This window comes from Bathycoccus prasinos (genome assembly GCF_002220235.1).
Source record: "Bathycoccus prasinos genomic : Chromosome_15".
NCBI lineage: Eukaryota > Viridiplantae > Chlorophyta > Mamiellophyceae > Mamiellales > Bathycoccaceae > Bathycoccus > Bathycoccus prasinos.
Window position 1 is genome coordinate 210,756 of NC_023994.1, and position 20,064 is coordinate 230,819.

The 20,064-nt window shown below is 49.5% G+C and overlaps 10 protein-coding genes across 10 annotated transcripts; 4 read left to right on the top strand and 6 right to left on the bottom strand.

The window, feature by feature from the left end:
- Positions 1-317: 317 nt before the first annotated feature.
- Positions 318-2,522, bottom strand: Bathy15g01190 (predicted protein; the record flags this gene model as incomplete). Its single annotated transcript, XM_007508690.1, has 1 exon — positions 318-2,522. The coding sequence occupies one exon, from the start codon at positions 2,520-2,522 to the stop codon at positions 318-320; it is 2,205 nt and encodes a 734-aa protein (XP_007508752.1).
- A 906-nt stretch (positions 2,523-3,428) lies between these two features.
- Positions 3,429-5,677, top strand: Bathy15g01200 (predicted protein; the record flags this gene model as incomplete). Its single annotated transcript, XM_007508851.1, has 2 exons — positions 3,429-3,570; positions 3,624-5,677. The coding sequence occupies 2 exons, from the start codon at positions 3,429-3,431 to the stop codon at positions 5,675-5,677; spliced, it is 2,196 nt and encodes a 731-aa protein (XP_007508913.1).
- Positions 5,678-5,747: 70 nt separating this feature from the next.
- On the bottom strand, positions 5,748-8,363 carry Bathy15g01210 (predicted protein; the record flags this gene model as incomplete). Its single annotated transcript, XM_007508751.1, has 1 exon — positions 5,748-8,363. The coding sequence occupies one exon, from the start codon at positions 8,361-8,363 to the stop codon at positions 5,748-5,750; it is 2,616 nt and encodes an 871-aa protein (XP_007508813.1).
- Positions 8,364-8,772: 409 nt separating this feature from the next.
- On the bottom strand, positions 8,773-10,263 carry Bathy15g01220 (predicted protein; the record flags this gene model as incomplete). The annotated part of the gene is made up of 1 exon (XM_007508714.1): positions 8,773-10,263. One exon carries the CDS (start codon positions 10,261-10,263, stop codon positions 8,773-8,775), a length of 1,491 nt encoding a protein of 496 aa, XP_007508776.1.
- A 295-nt stretch (positions 10,264-10,558) lies between these two features.
- Bathy15g01230 (single-strand binding protein) lies at positions 10,559-11,797 on the top strand (the record flags this gene model as incomplete). Its single annotated transcript, XM_007508707.1, has 1 exon — positions 10,559-11,797. The coding sequence occupies one exon, from the start codon at positions 10,559-10,561 to the stop codon at positions 11,795-11,797; it is 1,239 nt and encodes a 412-aa protein (XP_007508769.1).
- A 239-nt stretch (positions 11,798-12,036) lies between these two features.
- Bathy15g01240 (At1g62390-like protein) lies at positions 12,037-13,938 on the bottom strand (the record flags this gene model as incomplete). The annotated part of the gene is made up of 1 exon (XM_007508780.1): positions 12,037-13,938. The coding sequence occupies one exon, from the start codon at positions 13,936-13,938 to the stop codon at positions 12,037-12,039; it is 1,902 nt and encodes a 633-aa protein (XP_007508842.1).
- Positions 13,939-14,648: 710 nt separating this feature from the next.
- Bathy15g01250 (predicted protein) lies at positions 14,649-16,049 on the top strand (the record flags this gene model as incomplete). Its single annotated transcript, XM_007508948.1, has 1 exon — positions 14,649-16,049. One exon carries the CDS (start codon positions 14,649-14,651, stop codon positions 16,047-16,049), a length of 1,401 nt encoding a protein of 466 aa, XP_007509010.1.
- Positions 16,050-16,184: 135 nt separating this feature from the next.
- On the bottom strand, positions 16,185-16,430 carry Bathy15g01260 (predicted protein; the record flags this gene model as incomplete). Its single annotated transcript, XM_007508937.1, has 1 exon — positions 16,185-16,430. The coding sequence occupies one exon, from the start codon at positions 16,428-16,430 to the stop codon at positions 16,185-16,187; it is 246 nt and encodes an 81-aa protein (XP_007508999.1).
- A 189-nt stretch (positions 16,431-16,619) lies between these two features.
- On the bottom strand, positions 16,620-18,020 carry Bathy15g01270 (predicted protein; the record flags this gene model as incomplete). Its single annotated transcript, XM_007508786.1, has 1 exon — positions 16,620-18,020. One exon carries the CDS (start codon positions 18,018-18,020, stop codon positions 16,620-16,622), a length of 1,401 nt encoding a protein of 466 aa, XP_007508848.1.
- Positions 18,021-18,312: 292 nt separating this feature from the next.
- On the top strand, positions 18,313-19,997 carry Bathy15g01280 (predicted protein; the record flags this gene model as incomplete). The annotated part of the gene is made up of 2 exons (XM_007508789.1): positions 18,313-18,509; positions 18,587-19,997. The coding sequence occupies 2 exons, from the start codon at positions 18,313-18,315 to the stop codon at positions 19,995-19,997; spliced, it is 1,608 nt and encodes a 535-aa protein (XP_007508851.1).
- Positions 19,998-20,064: the final 67 nt, after the last annotated feature.

The window sequence follows — 20,064 nt, forward strand, 5'->3', positions numbered from 1 at the left end:
AGGCGAGAAGAACACAAAAATACGCGAGCGTCAGATGCCAACGGCATCATCCGAAGCGGTTTCGATGTGTTAGTATTAGTAGTGTCTGCTGCTCTGTTGAATACAACGCTGATGATTGGACTCTTTTTTAAGGGGAGAACAGAATAGTATTAATGCACGCGTTGTTGCACACCGATGGTGCCAACATCATCCAAAGCGTTTTCGATGATGCGTTCTTGTTAGTATTGTTTGCTTTGCTCTGCCCAACACGAAAGGTCTTGGATATAAAAATCTCCTTTTTCCGTGAGGGAGTAGTCTCTCTCTCTTATCATCTCCTTTCATCGATCGCCTTTCATCAAATCTCCAGATCCCGTTGCTCCTCCGAACAACCAGAGGTCGTCGACGTGCATCCACGGCAATCTGCTCGCGCTGCCTTTTTTGACGACACTTTTGCCGCTCTTCGTCGTTTTCTTTTTCTTTTTCTTTTCCTCGTCGTCGTCTTTGTTGGTGTCTCCCAAATCTTCTTCTTCTTCTTTAAAGAAAAGTTCTTGTTCTTGTTCTTGTTCTTGTTCTTGTTCTTCTTCGTCGAGCGGCATCGCGAAGAAATCGCTGCTCAGTTTGCCGTTTTTTTTCAATCGCTCTCTTCGCTCCATCTCGTCGTAGTGGAGTAAAGCGGTCAAAGGGCCAGGGGAGATGAAACCGGCTTTGCGAGGGGTCGGGGAGAAGAGGAAGGATGCGGTTGGTGATTTGAGGAGCTCCCCCATCATGGCGGAGGAGGACGACCTCACCGCGGGTACGCCGCGAGGCGGGATTTCCACGGAGAGTTTCCGCTTTTGAGGGAAGGTGAGATTTTGGGTGGTATCGTTCTTCTTCCCGTCGTCGTCGTCGTTTTTGTTATCGCCTTTTTGTATATTCATCGTTCTTATAGGAAGAGAAGGTATCGTCGGCGGTGACACAATCATGTCCGAGGAGTAGAATCCCATGGCGTTTCTATCATCATCTTTGGCGTTTGCGTTCGAGACGTTGTTGTTTCCGAGAAAGTAAGAAAGCAATCCGCCGGAGCCAGAGATAGATTTGAACATCGTCATGGTCGAGTCGTTGTTGTTGTTGTTAGTGTTATTGTTATTAGTATTCGGGGAATATATCATCGGCGATGGTAAACCGGCGAGCGCGGTGGTTGTAGGCGATAAAATCCCGTCGAGATTGAAACTATGATGAGCGCTTGAATCTATCGCGGTAGCGTTCTTTCTCTTCTTACTATTATTGTCTCCGCCAGTGCCGCCCCACAGTCGGAATCCACCGTTGAAGAACCCAATGCCGTTACCGCGTGCTGACAATGGACGCGTTTGATGATGATGATGACGATGTCCTTCCTTTTGTTTCGATGTCGTAGCGGCGTTGGAGGATTCTCTCGCGAGCGCTTCCCGAGTATTATCCGACGACCACATCTTAAGGCGGCGTGCTTTCTTCATTGGACTCGAAAGTTCGTCGATTGTCGTTTTCTCTGCGTCGAAATCCACCTTCGTTCGAAGATCGTTGTCGTGGTCGTCATCATCGCAGTCGCTCCCAATGAGCTTCTTCGCTTCGAGTCGTAACTTCCTCGCCGCTCGCGCCGAGCGTTCGTCGTAACTGCTAATAATCTTTTCCGTGCTTTGCTTCTTCTTCTTTTTCTTCTTTTTACCACCACCTTTACCATCACCATTACCACCACAGGTCGTTTTTGTCGTCGTTTGTAGCGACGGGAACCGCGCCGCTGCGAGCGAGGCTTGGCGTATCGGAATTTCTTCTTCTCTTTTTTCGTCGACATCTACTCTGCCGCCTTTCTTCGATGCGACGAGTTTGGTCGTTACCACTGTAGGCGCTACGATCCTACTCTTTGACTTTTCTATTTCTTCCGGCGCTAATTCTTCATGTTCCGCGTTGCCTTTCGCGCGTTTCTTCGCCGTCGTCTGTTTCTTTTCGTTGTTCGCTTCCGTTTGTACTTTTTCTTTTTCCTCTTCTTCCTCGTCGTCGTCGCTCTCGCTTCCGCTGTCCTCATCCTGCTCGTCGTCGTCCGTATCCAACGACCCTTTCGGCGCTTTCTCGTCTTTTTTCTTCTCCTTTCTCTCTCCTACGGTATCCACTAAACTCTGTTCCGCGAAGTGCTGCTTAAACAAATCCTTATTTGACCTCTTCTCCGCCACGTTTGTCATCCCGTTCCCGCCGCCGCTTCCGCCGCCGTCGCCGTCGCCGTCACCGCCAGCACTCCCTCTACTCGCCGCAGCATTATTACCACCACCACCGCTATTATTATTATTAACCACTTTCTTCATCGCTGCTTTCCTGTACTTCTCCAAGACGCTTTCAATCTCCCCGTCTTTCGCGCTCGAAGAGTACTGAAACGCTTTATTGTTCGAGTTGACGATGACTAAAGCGATGTCGCAATCGCACAAAACCGATAATTCCATCGCTTTCTTCATCAAACCGTTTTTCCGTTTCGTAAACGTCACCTGTCGATTTCGTTCGTCTTTAATGCGTTCGATGCGGATTTTCTTCCGTCCCATTGACCTCTAAACTCTTTCGTCCGTCTTTCTTTCCGCGTTTCCGGAAGTCAGTCAAGAGAGAGGGAAAAAAAAAGAAGAGGAAAAGAGTCAAGACTTGACTTTCAAACGCTTTCGAAACCAAGACTACTCCCCCGGAAAGCCGCGATAAAACAAAGCGCTGCACTGGTCCCTTCGACGTACCGCGACCAACCGACTCTCTCTCTCTCTCTTACTCTTACTCTCTCGAAAGAGACAAAGAGACAAAGACTCTTTCAAGAAGAGTTTGAGTGAAGAACTTTGACTCCTCTTTTTTTTTTTTTTTCAATAAAAAACTACTTTTGCTCTCGTTCGTTCGTGTATTTTTTACTCTCTAAAGAAAAAAAACTTCATTACACTTTGCCCCCCTTTTCTCCCCGCGAGACGACAGACGCGCTTGCACGCGCTGCTCTCAGAAGAGCCTTTGTTGCGTCCCACGAGAGAGAGAGACAGAGAGAGGATTGTGCGCTCTCTGACTCTCTCTTGTCGTCGGTTAAAGCGAGAGGATTCTTTTTTTGCCCCTTTCGTGGGGTCAAAACGTTTTTCGAAAACTTAATTGATGAAACTCCACAAATGTACTTTACTTATAAGTAAGGGGGGAAATTTGTGATTTATCATATCAACCCTTCTCTTCTTTCTTTCTCGTTTGCAGACATAATATCAGAGAGAAAGAAGGGAGACGAAAAGGAGGACGGACGGACCTTCGAAACGCGACTGTCGTTTTCTTTCTTTTTATATATCAGACGCGAGCAAACCATCGAAGACACAAATTCATTGGAAAAGCAGAGAGTCTGTTTAGGTGAAATTTGCAATTCATCTGCGTCTGACTTGAAGAAGTTTACATCGCAGAGGACGACTCTTTTGGAGGAGGAGGAGAGATATTTAGTATAAATGGCCTCCTCTTTGATTCCTCCTCCGGGTTCAAAGTCCACAGTCGACGAAATCGTGCCTTTAAACAAGCAAGTCCAAAACGTCAAGTTTGTCTCCTTCACGCAAGAAAGGGACGACTACAGCGCGAACAAAGCGAGAAAAGGTAAGCACATTATATATAAAATTTAGATGTTTACACTCACATAACCTCAACAGGAACGAAATTCTACCTCGTCGACGAAGATTCTATCCCACACTTGGCGATAATCGGCGACGAGCGCGAACAGAGAGATGGACATTACTCGTACAGAGTGAGCGAAGAATTCGCGAATCCCGAGCTCGGGATACCGCCGTTGAAACAAGGGAATTTAGTGGGCGTGAGGAAATGGCTGAAAGATAGAATCACGCAAAGCGCGCAGCAATATAAGAAGAGGATGATGCTGATGAATAGTAATGGCGGGAACGACGTTGGTATGAATGGTGAGAACGCGGGTGGAAAACCGACGAAAGAGACGAAGATTGTTGCGTTGAGCGCCGCGCAGTTGACGAGGAAGAAGAAGCAAGACATTCCGGATGGCGCGAGTTTGATCGACCACGACGCGTTTGTGAACGCGAGTTTACGGGCGAGAAAGTTAGAGGAGAAGGAGTTTAAGTGGGCGAGTACGAAGGAAAATGCATTCGCGTTTATTCGAGGGACGGAGGTTTTTGAAGACTTGAAGGCGGAGACGAGGACGGTAAAAGTTGAAGATTTAGAAGATGAAAACGATGATGGGTACGAGAATCAGGCGAACCACCAGGTGAGAGAGAACGCGCGAGCGTTAGTTGAAGATGCCATAGCGAAGATTATCAAACACAGCTCTTCGTCAAAATTGAGCGTCGTCTCGGAGGTTATCGAGGCGTTGAAAACGCTCAAATCTTCTCGTTTACATTTGAAGCGCATCGCCATGGACGAGTACGCGTTCGTCGACGCGTTGAAACGTTTACGCGAAGATGGAAAAAACGCGAGGAGATCGTCGCACATATCCACGGCCTCAAAACTTGCCAGCGATTTGTTGAAACACATCGCAGGGTCCATCGTAGGATCTGTCGGCGCTTTAATTTCGAGTTACGACCGCGCGCCACCGCCGGCGCCGCCGAGAGTCAAGCCCGGGTATTTAGTGCAACTCGTCGACGCGGCTGGAAACGTTATTAGTCAAACCGATGTTAATGCACCGACGACAACGAGAGCATTCGCAGCAAACGCTGCCACGACGAATGTAACCAATGCGACTGCTTTAGCGCAACACCAACACAGAACGGCGACGGGCGCGACGGCGGGAACAGCCGCGGCTATCCCCACTCTCCCGCCAATCAGTCCACCGAGTTTGCGTAACCGAGGAGCCGGTAGCGTGCAAATCAAAGAAGAACCGCACGTTCAGCTTCCACCATCTACCGCGACCAAGAAGAAGACCGCTGCTGCTGCTGTTGCTGCTTCGAGTAAGCACAATAAAGGAACCGTGGGGCCGGGTGGTAAACGCAAATTGAAAGACATTCTCGCGAGTTCGCCTTCGAGTTACGACACGAACGCTTCTCAATCGAGCAAGAAAAAGAAGCAACGACAAATATTTAGTCGTAACAACAGCTTCGAGCAACAAGGAGGCACAGGTACCACGGAAATGAATTGCGACACGGCCACCGACGACGACGCGGCAAACAACACGGGGACGACGGCTAAATCGGCGGCGGCGGCGAAATCGTTATTAGGCAAAGGGCGCAAACGGTGTCACGTTTGTTCGACAGTCGTCGGTTCTCCCACGCGCGTTTGTCCACACTGCAAAACCGCGTTACCCATGAAAGTATCAGCCTCGACGAAAAAAGAGAAAGCAGCGTTATTGGAGGGGAAAGAGAAGAACGCCGCGTTGGCGAAAGCCGCCGCGTTGAATCACCAAAGCAACGGTGGTGGTAAAAATAGCCCCGCCGCCGACATCGGTGAATCTATGTTAGAATTTCGACGGATATTTACGAATTGCAAACCGTCCGTGTTGAAAGTTGGAGCGCAAAAATTGATAGCGGAATTGAAAGAACGATTAGACGAAAATAGTGCGATGTTTGCGTCGGAGTTGTCTCCCGGGAGCGCGATGAACACAAAGTTCATCTTAGAAGAATTGATGCAACCTTTACTGGAGAAAGTTGAAACGACGAAACTCTTCAACGGCGCCAACGAAAGGCCGAAAGGTAGAAGAGAACTTTTGGAAGCATTGGACGCGTTCATAGCGAGTTATTACTCGTAATATACTACTACTTGGTATTCACTACTAGTATATATGCAATTTTTCTTAAACAGCAACATTGAATGCTTCTTTAGTTTCTAACTTTCATAAACGATTTCAACGACGACTTCGGTAACGTCACGTATAACGCGCTTCCTTGCTCTTCCGTGTCGCACTTCACGCCCGCCGCTCTCGCAACCGATTCCACCGCTAAACTTCTTCGCGCCGCGTTGCCGCAATTGATGCAGATTTCATTCGGCAAATCCGCAAACGTTCTGTTGCCTTTCGAGGATGAGCTTTCGCAGTATCGAACCGCTTTTAACATGGCGAGCGTAGCCACGATCGTTTCCGTTCGCGTGTATTTTGAGGCGTCGTAATCACCGTCGTTTTTCCACAAAGCTTCGTCGATGTCATCGTACTGACACACACGCCTCGCCTCTTCGCTCTGGAACAACTCAATCGCCAACTCGACGCGATCAGAATCGATAAAAGACGTTTTCATTCCAGATGAAGAGCCGCCTTTTTTATCTTTACCGAGCTCTAAAGCGACGGCTGAGACGGCGGCTTCTGCGCCGCCGGGGCCTAACGCCGCGTCTAACATTGCGCCGTACGTTTCGCGGCCGATGTACAAATCAGAGGACCCTAACCCACCTCGATTTTCAATTTCTACCTTCAGCTTTTCAAAAACTTTCCTGGCGTCTTCCCACCTGCCAGCTTGGCCGCAGGCGGTGATGCAACTGTTGAAAACTACAGTCGTTGGATACACCTCGTCGCTTTTCTCGAGCATTTCGTCGAGTAAACTCAACGCTTTCGTCGCGTCGCGAACTTTGGCGCACGCGGCGATTAAAGAACCGTAGGTGTACGCGTCTGGTCTTAAATCAGCGGCGTTTTGCGCCAAGACATATTCGTACAAACGAACCGCGTCGCGCAAACCGTTGGCGGTACCTTTCTGTCCGCACGCGTGGATTAAGCGGTTATAAGTGGCCATCGTTGGTGGAATATTTGCTTCTTTCATCGCGTCAAAGGCGTCAAAAGCGTAGGATTCCTTGCCCGCGCGAATGGCGCAATCGATTAATGCGGCAAACATAGCTCTGTTTGGTTCGACCGAACCTTCTTCGCGCAACCGGTAAAATATTTCGAACGCTTCGTCGCACTTCGGTTCTTTCGCTTTCGCGCATGACAAGATTAAAGCGGTATACGTCGACTTTCTCGGCGCGAGACCTCTTTGTCGCATGACTGCGAATACATTCAACGATTTCGCCAATTCGCCGCCTTCGGCTAAAGCTTTCAAGGCAATCTCGCACGTCTCTCGACTCGGAGAAACACCTTGACTGGTCATTTCGTCGAACGTTTGCGCGACTAATTGCGGCTCTTTCGCTCGAGCGGCACCAACTAACAACGCGTTGAACGCCACCGGCGACGGCTCCACGTTCGATTTGCTCGTCATTTCCTCAAACAACACGCACGCTCGAACCAATCGAGCTTTTGGAGAGCGACCTTTGCGATCCTCTCCGGGCATGTCTACGTCGATGGTTAACTTCAACAATTGGTCGAAAACTTTCGGACTTAACGTCCATCCTTGCTCTTCGATGTCTTCCTTCACGCGCATTGCCGGCTGCAACTTTTTCGCTTTGACCGCGCACTCCATGGTCAGCAACATCGTTCGTTTCGAGACTTCAATCCCAGACGTTCGACAGGCGTCGTAGACCTCAATTGCGCGTTCGGGCGTCCCCGCGTTTCTACAGGCAATCATGACGGCCACGTACGTTGACTCCACCGGAGTGATGCCAAACTGCCGCATTTCTTTCACGAGCGGTAACACTTCCTCGAACGAAGTACACCGTCGAATGGCGTCGTTACATTTGGTCAAATTAGACGCGGTAATGCGCGAGGACTCGTCGTCGTCTTCTGAAAGCATTCGATTTTCGTTCAAAAATGTGAGCAACACGGCTTCTTTATCGTTATTGTTATCTCGCTGTTCAATCCGCGGCACGTCGATTATCTCTCCGTTCGTCGTCTTATCGTCACTCACGGAAGACGTCTTCAACACCTCGCTCGTGCCTTCCTTCAGTTCAAATCGAGTTCCACCGAAACTCCCCCCGTCTTCATTTTCTTCCTCCCGTTCGTTGTTGTCGTCGTCGTCGTCCATGCTCCCCATAAACACCGCCCTCACTTTCCTCGATTTCTTCACCTCTCTGTTGCTCATCTTCGTCTCTCGCGCCACATTCGCGATATTCGACGATTTTGGTCGCCTCTGCCTTTTCTGCCGCTCCTCCCGAGCAGCGTTTTTGTTATTCCCGGCACCGCTTCCTCTTTCATCCTTACTCTTCCTCCTCCCGCCGCCGCCGCCTCGTCCGCTCGAACTACTCGACCCTCCTCTCACCGCCCCGACAAACTCCGCCACGTTCGTCTTCAGCGCATCGTCTCTATCATCCTCCTCCTCCGCGACTTTTACTCCTGCATTAAAAGTTTCGTCCGAAACGTCGAAACTTTGCATCGCGAACTGCACCGCTTCCAACCTTTCCCTCTTGAGGACCTCCTCGTCCTCGGAATCGTCGTCGTCATCGAACGAGGACGAGGCGAAGACGTTCCCGAAAAAAGGAGACCTCGACGACCCACCGGAGGAAGCGTTTCGAGATGCACATCTCTGAGTCTTTTTCTTTTTCTCTCCAAATCGTCTTCTTCCGTCGCTGAGTGGGACACGCATCGTCGTTCTGTTCACCAACCGTGACGTCTTCGTTCCCCGTCGTATTATCCGCTTTTGACACGATGCGTGAAAGGAGGAAGAGGATGACGAACACGAGGCATATAAAGAGGAGGAGGCGCGCATGATTACGCTCTCGTTGTTGTTTTACTGTTCTCTCTTCTCCGTTTGTGAAAATGCGCGCGTAAAGTCGTCGGCTTTTGTGTGCGCGTGTGTTGTGTCGTGTCTCAGTTTAAGTGTTTTGTGAAGGAAAATCAAAGCAAAATGAAAAAAAGCGACGATCGATTGATACTCTTTGATGATCTCTCTTGCATCGCACTTAATAAGGAGATGGTTAAAAAAATGGTCTCTCTAATAAACTATTCTTCAAAACTAGTTGTTCTTCTTTCCTAACGCGGCGACTCCTCTCACTCTACTTAGTATTAGTATTACCGCGAATACCATCACCACCGACACCAAATTTGACGTTATCGTACGCGTGTCGCATGATCGATTCCCACTTGCGTCCTCCGTCGCCGGAGGTATTCGTGTTGTGCTTTCCTTTTCCTTCCGCGGAGGAGGATTCGGGCAACGCCAACAACGAGGAACTTTGCAAAAACCCCGGCGTGGCTTTTTCCGCGTTTTCTAACGCTGTTTTATCGCGACCGTTCCAATCGAACGCCAAGGACGGGTTGGTCGGGTACGCGCGTTGGCTGAACGTGATTAAGCGTTTGACGGATTGTAAATACTTTCTGGTTTCTTCGTCGTGCATGGCGTGCGCTTGGGTGGTGGCGGAGATTTTTTCTCTCGCGGAACGGTCGTGAATGCCTACCGAGGTGACGCCGATGGGCCACGCGGCGTTTCCAATGGCGACGCCAACGTACGCGTCCGTGGCTCTTTTATAATCTCTCGCTTTCATGGCTTCAAACATGAGAAATAACGCGCGCTCGATGTCGTTCGGCAAGTCCCGTTTTTTCATCTTTTTGAACAAAGGTTTCATGTGCGTTTTCGTCAACTCGCAGTTGGCGACTTGTTGCCTCTTCTGCGCGTTGGAATCAAACTTCGTGCCTTCGATTTCCATCGCCCACTCTTTGAGTAACCTTTTGAAATGTTCCGCGACTCGATCGATCGGATGCGCGTTTGGATCCGTCTCGGCGTCCATTTGTTTCTTCAGTCGCTTCGCCGCGCGCTCGAATTCCATTTGCGCCATCTCCGCCTCTCGCTTCTTATTCTCTTGCTCTTGCTCTTTCGTCGTCAGTTTTCTTTTCATCATCGCGCCGGTGTTGCCTTTTGCTTCGTTACTATTCTCCCTGTTATACCTCAACATCTCGTTCGCCTGTTGCCCGCCGACGTGTTCGTCCGATTCTTTCACCTTGATATTCTTCGCCGCGACTTCCAATCGCAACCGTCGGTCCTGTTCGTTCTCCGCGAACAACTTCGCCGGTTGATTCAGCTTCCTCAATCGAGCGATGACTTCTTGGTTGGTTAAACTTTTCACCTCGCGTTCGATCCGTTTGTTGAATTCTTCTGTTCTGTTCCTTTCGTTGTTTTCGTCTGATGATTTCTTCTCGTTGTCATCATCGTTCTTTTCGTTGTTGCTGTTCTCGAACGCTCTTCGGGCAGCCTCCGAGCGAAACTTGCTTTTATTGGTGTTACTTTTGATGCCATCGACATTCTTAGTCGCATTCGTCGCCTGTTCGTTCGATCTCTTTCTTTCCTCGCGTGCTTCCTCAAACGCATCATCTTCGTCTTCTTTTTCTTCAAACTCGCGTCTTCGAAGCTCTTTTTTCGACGCGTACGCCGAGAACGTGTTGTTCTTCTTCTCAGCATCGGTGTTCTTCGATTTAAACAAAGCCTCCTCCTTTTCTCTTTTCAACAATTTCTCCCGCTTTTGTCGCTCGACTTCCGCTCGTAAAGCTTCCATTTTGCAATTCTGAGGAAAAAACACGGCGAAAGAAAAACTGAAAAAGGAAGGAAGACAAAAAAATTTGGAGTAAGCATTCGCACTAATAATTTAGGGTTTAAGTGCTTAAGCTTTACTCAAATTTAGCTTCTTGAGTGCTTCTTTCGTACTCGTGAGTGCTTCGTTCGTACTCCTCCTTTTATTACTCTCGTCTCTTTTCCCGCCTTTTTGTGTTCTCATTCGAAAAGCGATCGTCAAAACGTACACACACACAACAACTTCTTGTGACATATAAAGTACTCTCTCTCACACATATATGCGCACGCTAAAAAGACTGCTTCTCTCTCGATCATCATCAGCGCTGCCAAAGAACAACAACAACAACAACAACAACAAAACTTCCCGCTTTTACTACTACCACGACCATCGAAAAGCGATGATTACGACGAGGATGATGTCATCTCTCACGTTTGCGCCTACAACTCCAGCAGCGATTGTGTTTACTAAGAACAGTAACAACAAACACGCGACGACGAGAAGAGGAACGACGATGAGAACCTTCGCGTCGTACGCGCAACCAAACATGTCGTCGGATATGCAACAACAACAAAGAACGGCACCGCCGGCGACCGTGGAATGGGACTCGACGTTGGCAAATTCCGTCACTTTGATTGGGAACTGTGGAGGCGATCCAGAGCTGAGAGTTTTGCCGAGCGGGAAGATGGTGTGCGAGGTGTCCATCGCGGTGAGTCAAGGAAGGAAAGCGCAACAACAACAACAGCAAAATGATGAAGAAAATGACGGCAAGACGGCGTGGTATACCGTCGTCGCTTGGGACGAGGAAGCGGTGCGCTTGAACGAACACGTGCGTAAAGGGAATTCGGTGTGCGTGCAGGGAAGGTTGACCACGGACACGTGGGTGTGCAAGCAAACCGGGCAGAATAGGAGTAAAGCGAAGGTAGTGTTGAATCAGTTTTCGTTCGTGGCGAGAGGCGAGAGCATGGTGAGTAACAATACCAACGGCGTCGGATACGAGCCGATGAGACAACAACAACAACAACAACAATTTTCGCAAGGAGGATACGAACCGATGCAACAACAACAGCAACAACAACAACAACAACAGCAACAAAGATCGCCACCACCGCCACCGAGCGGAGATGGTTTCCAATCGCCAAAAGACGCGTTGTGGCGTTCAGTTTTTGATGCTCCGGACAGATGGTGGGATAACCGCGAAAACAAAAGAAACCCGCGCGCGCCGGATTTCAAGCACAAAGATACCGGCGAAGGCTTGTGGCTCACCGGGAGAGATACGCCGCCGTGGGTCATGGAACGCATGATGGGCGGTGCGGCTGGCGCAGCTGCTGGTGCAATGGCGACGGGTCAAGACGATTCTGATGGCTATTACGGCGCGAGCAAAGGCACCGCGTACAACAATCCGTACGGAAACCAAGAGCCTGCGGTGAACGCGAACGATTACTCTCAGGCGTACGATCCGAACAACGGCGGGTACGAACCCGCGCAAGAGTGGCCAGACGACGAGGTGCCGTTTTAAACAACAAACAACACCATAAAGTTGTTCTCACTTCTGTAATTTTAATAACACAACACACATATATATTCAAATCTGATGATCTTTATTCTCGTAGTTGTTGTTATATTTTCTTAAAACGCTAACGCTACTACAAGTTTTTGTTGTTCACAGAGAAGAAGAGAGCGCTGTTTGCCGGCAGCACCTCTCTCTCCACCTCTCTCTCTCTCTTTTTCTTTTTACGTAATTATCTTTTTATGATTTTACTTGGCGGCGGCCGCTTCCATTAAATTGCCTTTGTGCACCTTCAACGCCGCGTCTATGTCGGTTTGATTGCATCCTGCGTATTTGAAGTGCCCCACGGCTTCTTCCAAGACCGATTTCCACTCTTTGCCGACTCTCGCTCTCATTTGACTTTGTTCGAACAACGTGTTCCCGAGCATGACTAAAACTTGCGCTCTCATGGTGGGTTCGTCCAAAACCGGAGGGTCTTCGCCCTTTTCTTGCGCTTCTTTTACCGCTTGTTCGTGCGCTTCCAACTCTTCAGCTGTTTTCGGCGTTTTCGGGGGTTCGTCCGGTAACTGCTTCAACGCCGCTCTGTATTCGTCCACGGCTTGCGAAAACTCTTGCTCGGCTTCCGCCGTACGCTTCTTCGCGTCGTGGCCTTTTTCTGGTTTTCTGGTACTATCCGGACCGGATAAGCCAGCCGCAGCGCACAATAATCTCGCGCGTTCGTATCGTCTTTGAGCTAAGGCCGTGGCGGCGTCCACAAAGTCCGGTTTGATTTCCAAAGCCGCTTCAAAGCGCGAAGCGGCAATCGCTAATTCTTTTTCAACCTCGTCAAAGTTGGCGGCGGTGGCGATAGCCGCACCCGGGTTCCCGCCTTCCTCAGCCGGTGGTTCTCTCCCACCGTCCATTTTTTTTCTCGCCGAGCACATGTGCACGTTACCCCAGTTAAAAGTGGCCATAGCCGCGGCTTCTTGGAACTTCTTCGAGGCTTCGGATAAAATCCCATCCGGCCCGTTGCTCTCTTCCAAACTCTTCGTCGGCTCCAACGCCTCGGAACATTTATCCAAACCGTCCGAGTGAAAGTCCAAATGCGCTTCGGCATCGATGCCCAAGTGTTCGCGAAACAACGCGGCAAAGTCCAAAATCCACTCGTCGATTTCGACGACTTCGTTTGGCGGTAACCCGACGGGTTTTCCGTCTTCGCCTAAGATTGCCATATCTTCAATCTTCGCCAACTCGACCAAGGTGAGTTTCACGCACGGCGGCGCCAAAGATGGCGTCTCCGCTTTGCTCAAACGAACAGACGTCCAGTGAATGGCGATTTGGAAATCCTCTCTGGTTTGTAACGGTCTCAAATCACCTTTTTCGTCCGTGTACTTGATCGTAAATTGCCCGGCGTCTGGAAACTTGTTCGTCATCGTCGTCACCAAATCTCTATACGCGATCGCGCTCGATAACACGCACACTCTCGTATCGTCCCCTAATTTTGCCTTCAAGTGAATCATCGGCGCTTGGCTCGGGTTTTGTCTCAAGTGCTCTTGCATCTTTTGCCTTTGCTCCATCTCCAATCGTTGCTTTCTCTGAAGCTCCAACTGCTGCTCCGCCGCGGACATCTTCCCGCCTTTCTTCTTCGAGCTCGGGGCTAAGTTCATCCCCCCTAACCCAGCGGGCGTCTTCCCGTTCCCAACCCCGAGAATGAGATCGTGCATGTGCTTAATGTGCGAATCCTCCGGCAACAACTCGTGCGCTCGCGCGATATCCTTCTTCGCCCTCGTCTCGTTTTCCGTGCTCGCGTACGCCTTCGCTCTCGTCACCAACGCTCGCGCGTTCTCCCCGTTCATCTTCAACGCATCCGACGCCGCGCTCACCGCATCCGCGAGTCTGTCCATCACCAAATAACACTCCGCTCTGCTCGCGTCCAAACCAGACGATAACTCGTGCCCTTTCGGCATCAATTGTTTCGCTTGCTCGTAAAACTGCAACGCGTTCTTAAATTCCTTCTTTTGCATGAATTGGTCGCCCTCTTGTTGAAACTCCAACGAGCGTTCCAGGAAAACTTTTTCATCCTCGTTTTCCTTTTCGTTGTTGTTGTTGTTGTTGTTGTTGTTGCTCCCACCGAACACGGCGGATTTCCTCTTCACCGCGACCGCTGGCATTGTGTTAGTATCTCTCGTGCGTGACGTGTGTGTTTTATATCTAAAACGCCTCCAATTTATCTCACAATGAAGAATGAATGAATTTTGGGTCTCTCTTTTTTTCTCTCTTATTACTCTGTAAACAAAAAGAACTCGCTCTTTCTCTTCGCAGTATATCTACAGTATATCTCGCGTATGTGCTTTTCCCACGACGTTGGTGACGATCGCGATATGCTCTTCTCTCTCTCTGCTTTTATAACACTCTGGATCCGAGGATTCAGAGAGAAACGTGATACGAGTGAGAGATACTTTTGTGCGGGAAAGACGACGCCGTCGTCACCCAAAAAAACCTAAAAACCTGTTTTTAGGTTTAGGGTTTAAAAACTACGATTTTTTTTCTTCCGTTCGTGTGACACGAAAAAAGGCACTTAAAAGTGCTGATTTTGCCGAGTAAGAGACACACTCAATAATGTTCCGATATATGCTACTATCCGTTTCTAACGATCATCAGTTCGAGTAACATTGATGATGTTCTCATCGATCGCGTTTTGATTTTTGCGGAGGAGAGTTTGATTACGTGGAGAGAATACTTTAAAAGTATGGCATAATACTACTTCGTTTCAGTCTGAGAATAAAAACATTTGTCTTCTATAGAGAAAAAGTTCTCGATTGAAGAGTCGTTGGTACAAAACATCCAAAACGTCTCGGCGTGAAAGAGTGATGCAATACGAATGAAACGAACGGCATCGGTCGGGGCGATCCTGCACGGACACAGACCGGTGAAATTTCGCGACCGGAACGTATTCGCGACGTTACTGTTCGGGATATTTTGCGTGGTCGTGTTTGAGATGATGTTCTTCGTGTTCTTTTCAAGCAGAGAGAGGACGAGCGGGAGCGGAAGAAGTCGACGGGAGTTACCGTTCGAGAGGACGAACAACGAGGTGGTAATGTCATCGTCGTCAAAATCGTGCTTGCCGTCGATCGAACCAAACGCGAAACCGTGCCCGCCGGCGGTTGCAATGATGCGAGAGTTGGACGCGTTGGTCGTCGCGGCGAAACCGACGTGCGCGAATAAGCTCGCGTTGATGAGTTTACGGCAATACGCGAATCCGAGACGGATCATCGTCGTCACGACGGAGAGAAGGTTTTGCGAAAAGTTTAAAACGGCGGCGGATGGGATCGAGTGTTTTCACGAGGACGAATTCGTGGACGGAGTGACGAAAGAGAGAACGGCGGACGCGATTGAAAAGTTTCGCACAAAGACGAAAGAATCGAAGAACGATGATAAAAATTTTATGGGTCGATCTTTGAGCGGGTGGTATTTGCAACAGTTTATCAAATTGAGCGCGCATAAGACGAAGAAACTGAACCCGCCGCTCTCGAAACACTATTTAGTGTGGGATTCGGATATGATTCTGCTGAGACCGATGAAACTGTTCGATTCCGCGGGACGCGCGGTGAGAGCGATTGGCGGGAACGTGGTGCCGAGTTACAAGAGAACGTACGAACGGTTGATGTCCGGAAGCACGACTGGGAGGAAGAATGATGATGGAGAAGTAGATAACGCGGTGCATTACGCGGACGATGGGACGAGTTTTGTCGCGCACCAGATGCTCTTCGATGCGGATGTCGCGGAGGAAATGTTGAGCGCGTTCGCGAAGAGTAGTAGTAGGAGAAGAAGTAGCGGTAGCAATACTAGTAGTAGTAGTAGTAGTAGCAGCAGCAGAAGCGAAGTTAAAGATGTGCCGGAGGATTTTGAAAGAGAAGATGACCACGCGAGACGACTGCCTCCTTGGGGCGAAGCTATCATCCGCGAGGCGTACAGAGAACCGGAAAACGCGCACATTGGCTTTAGCGAATACGAATCGTACGCTTCGTTCGTATCGGCGCGACATCCAGAGCTCGTGAAATCGTTGACGTTGAAAAATTGGGCCAGGAACCCATTCTTTACTGGTTCCATAGGCGTTGTCGTCACGAAATACGTTCGCGTTGACGGTTTGTGTTGCCCAACGAGTAAAGTGCTGACGCCTGCGAGATGGAGAAATTTAGCGTACGTCGGGTTTGAAATTGGCCACGCGGAGGCGACGTGCGACGTGAGATCGCCAAAGTATAAGGACGGGTACGGTTGGTAACAATATATATATATGTACGGTACTGTACGCGCTTCAAATTGTCTAGAAGTTGTTATAAAGTTGTACAACGCAGTTACTTTCAATTAAATTTACAGCGTAGTCACGCAATGTTGATTATCACTACTACTACTACTACTAATCCTCCTCATCATCCATTTTATATTTGGGAAGAGTATAAAACTTCAACTTCCCGTCGTTCCCGCCGGTACAAAACGTATCCGGACCGAAAAAGTCCACCGCGAAGCACTTGTCCTCGTGCGCCTTCACCGAGTGCACCGGGACGTTCCCTCTGGTATCCCATAACTTGACTTCGCCGTCGAACGCGCACGAAAGCAAGTGATGCTCGTTCGAAGGACTCCAGGAAAGAGAACTTATGAACATCTGTTGTGTTTGTAGTGTAATTGAGAAAGGTACGTGAAGTTAGTTTTGCGTGAGTGCGTTCGATTGTTGATCGATCGACTCTCTTTTTTCTTCTCTTTAAATGACACAAAAATCAAATCGCAACGCCTCAGGAAAAAATTAGAGTAGTAATTTTATTCTTCACGAGTTAGCTCAGAGAATGTAGGTAAATCATTTGATCATCACCGGCGCGCGAAAGGTTGTGTCGAAGAAAGAAGAGAGCAAAAGAAAAGAAATCATAAAGCAAATACGAATACGCACCTGGTGTCCTCGCAACAGCGTCGTCCCTTCGCTGGCGTTGCCTTCTCTCGGATCCCAAATTCTGACTATGTTGTCCGTCCCACCGTGCGCGATGACGCACATTGTTTCTGTCCCGGTTATATCTAAATCGTCCGTTCGTTTTCGTACGGCTAAACACGTTCTCGCGCTTACGTCCGTACCGACGAACGACTCTCGCATTTCTCCCGTCTCCACGTCCCAATTTCGGATGGATCGATCCCACGAACACGTCCACAACGATCGAGGATTCTCAAACACACATCCCGTCACGCGTTCAGTGTGCCCTTCTAAAGTCAACATCGCGCTTCCGCTTTGCTCGTTTCGTGTTTTGTCCTCGTCTAATTTTCTTTTGTTGTTGTTGTTTCCTTCCACTTCTTCTTTTCCTTCTTCTTCGTCCGCGTAGGAGTCCATCCCGCCGTCTAAATTCCACAATTTCACGGTCGAGTCGTCGCTCCCGGTACAGAACAATCTCACGCTATTCTCATCGTCCAGCCTCGTTGTCGTTGTTGCCACGCAATTCACTTGCATATCGTGTCCTCGAAATACCTTATGCCTTATCACGCCGCCGCCGCTTCTCGTCTTCTCGTCCTCGTCGTCGCTTTTCCTCCTCCTCCCGTTTTCGTCCAGCCGAAACACTCTCGCGGTACAATCCATCCCCCCTGCTATGACCAAACACCCACTCCCTTCCCTCGGCGGCGCTAAAGTCACGCACGTGACGCTCCCTTCGTGACCCATCAACCGTTCAATCTCCACCCCTTTGCTGTCGTGCGCGTACACCGCGCCGTCGTAACACCCCGCCACCATCGCTTTACTCCAACTCCCACACACGCTTGAAATCCAATCTCTTTTCGCATCCGCTTTCTGTTCCTCCGGTGGCATTTGCGCCGGGACGTATTCAATCACCAACGTTTGTTCCGCAGATTTTGATAGTTTTTTCGCCATTTTTGCCAGAGAGGTTCGGAGTAAACAGTTATCGATGTAAAAATCAAACGGGATCGATTTCGTTTCGTTTTCATTCTCCTCCTCCGAAGCCGCCGAAAGCGAGAGCAAATGGTTGACGACTTCGCTCAAGCCGTACCTCGTTAATTTTCCAGGGACGGTAATTGGGGACGGGGAGACTATGAATTTAGGATTCGTTATCGTTTTGGTCACGAAAGTGGCCGTGATTTGGACTTCATTTTCCAGTCCCGATGATGATGATGTCATCATCCTCGTGACTTTCTTTCTTTGTGCGTTCGTGCGTTCGTTCTTCTGCGTCGCGCTTTTGTTCTTTTTTCCCGAGAGCAAAAGCATGAACTATTTAGGGTTTTGGTAGTAAAACCCTAAACTCATTGTGTCTGCTTTTCTCGCAACACTCTGACGTAACACCCTACTCTCGTGCTTTACTTTTCTTAGAGTATCTACAGATACATTCTGTGACAGACAGTTAATACGAGTTGTTCGTAAACACACGCGCAGAAGAACAAACGCGAGACAGAGAGTGTATTTGTTGTCAGACAGAAAACAACAGAAAGAAGACACACATCTTCTGTTATATATATATAATATATCACACGCTTTACATTGAAATTGGAATTCCAAAAGGATGACGATGATGACGAAGCAAAAGACGAATTCAAAGTTTACGAAAGCGGCGTCGTTGGCAGCCTCGCTCGCGCTCGTTTTGAATGGTGGCGTGAAATTCGCGTCCGCGAATTACGACGAACAATCGATCGTGTGCGAACACAAAACTGCCTCAATTTCGTGTCCAACCGGGGAGCTCATCAGCGTTGTCGATGGTTGGTACGTCTTTTTGTACATCTGACTCTCTCTCTCTCTCTCTTACTTCGTAAATACTGATCTTATATTTTCATTCGTAGGTATGGTCGCACCGAAGCCGCGCACGTGACTGGGGAACCAGTCGTCTGTCCGCACTCGGCGACGTCGAACAGAAACTGTCCGTTCCATAAAACCGGGCAGTACGACAGCCAAAAAGCGAAAATTGGCGGCGCCTGTGAAGGCAAGAACAGTTGCAGCGTGAAGGCGTCGAACGGGTATTTTGGCGATCCGTGCTGGGGGACTTTCAAATACTTGAATATCTCGTACAACTGCGTGGATCCGAGCGCCAAGGAAGACGCGAAGGCTGAAGAATCCGCGGCGGACTTACAAGCCGCACTCGCGCAGGCACAAGCCAACGTCGAGACGAATAAAGATGCCACCGTGTGCGAACATAAAACGCTCGATATTGAATGCGGAACTGGTACCGTTGCCAAGATCAACAGCGCGACGTACGGTCGCTTGAAGAACGGGGTCTGCGGCAACGGGTCGAACACGACTTGCGCGGCTCGAGACGGCAAGTACTGCGGGCACGGGAAAAATCAACAGTGCCAAGACTCTTTCAGCGTCGTTGGAGCGCAGTGCGAAGGCCTTCAATCGTGCCAAGTCGGGGCTTCGAATGGTGTTTTTGGCGACCCGTGCTGGGGAACCTTCAAATACTTGACCGTGAACTACGATTGCATCGTACCGAACGAAGAGGAGGCGCAAAAGGAGATCAAAGAACAACTCCTCGATCCGTTCAAAGGCCACATGATTCTCTCCACGGGTTGCTCTCCGCTTTCTAAGTTGACTTTTTCGACTGGAGAGACGTTTTCCGATCGCGTCGGCGCTAAGATCATCACCAAGTCCATGGACCCTGATTTCAAATGGGACAAAGGTATGGAGATGACCGAAGTGTATTGCGGCACCTTCGCCGTTGACTTCACGCCAGCCGATGACGAGGAGTTTGGCTTCTATTTGTACGACAAGTTGGATCCAGAGAACGAGTTATCGGCCGTATCCGACATTGGATGCGAAGGCGACGCCGCGAAGTGTCCGGACGGCGATATCATTTCGGCGATGGATTCTTGCACGCGAGAGTACGAATGGAACGGCGCAAAGTCTCGCAACCGCTTCTACAAGGGCGACGAACTCTACACTTGGGGCTCCTGCGACTCCGTCTGCGCCGTCGAGCCTGCGAACTGCCCTTCTGATTTGGTCAGCGAGACTACGCTCTCGTCTCGTCTCGGTAACAGAGTCCAAATGCTTTCCGGCGAACAACAACAAAAACCTTCGTTTTTGCGCCCAGAATCCTTGAAGTACGGCACCTTGCTCTTCGCCTGCGCCGGCTTCGGCGCGCTCGCCGTTCGCAAGTACCGAGAATCGGCGGCAAACTCTGACTCTCTCTTGACGGAGAAATCCAAATCCTCGACATCCGCGGGGAGAAAGACGACGTACAACTCCATCGACGTCTAAACATTTAAGTTATAATAATTTCGTTTACTAAGAGAAGAGAGAGAGAGAGAGAGAGAGAGAGAGAGAG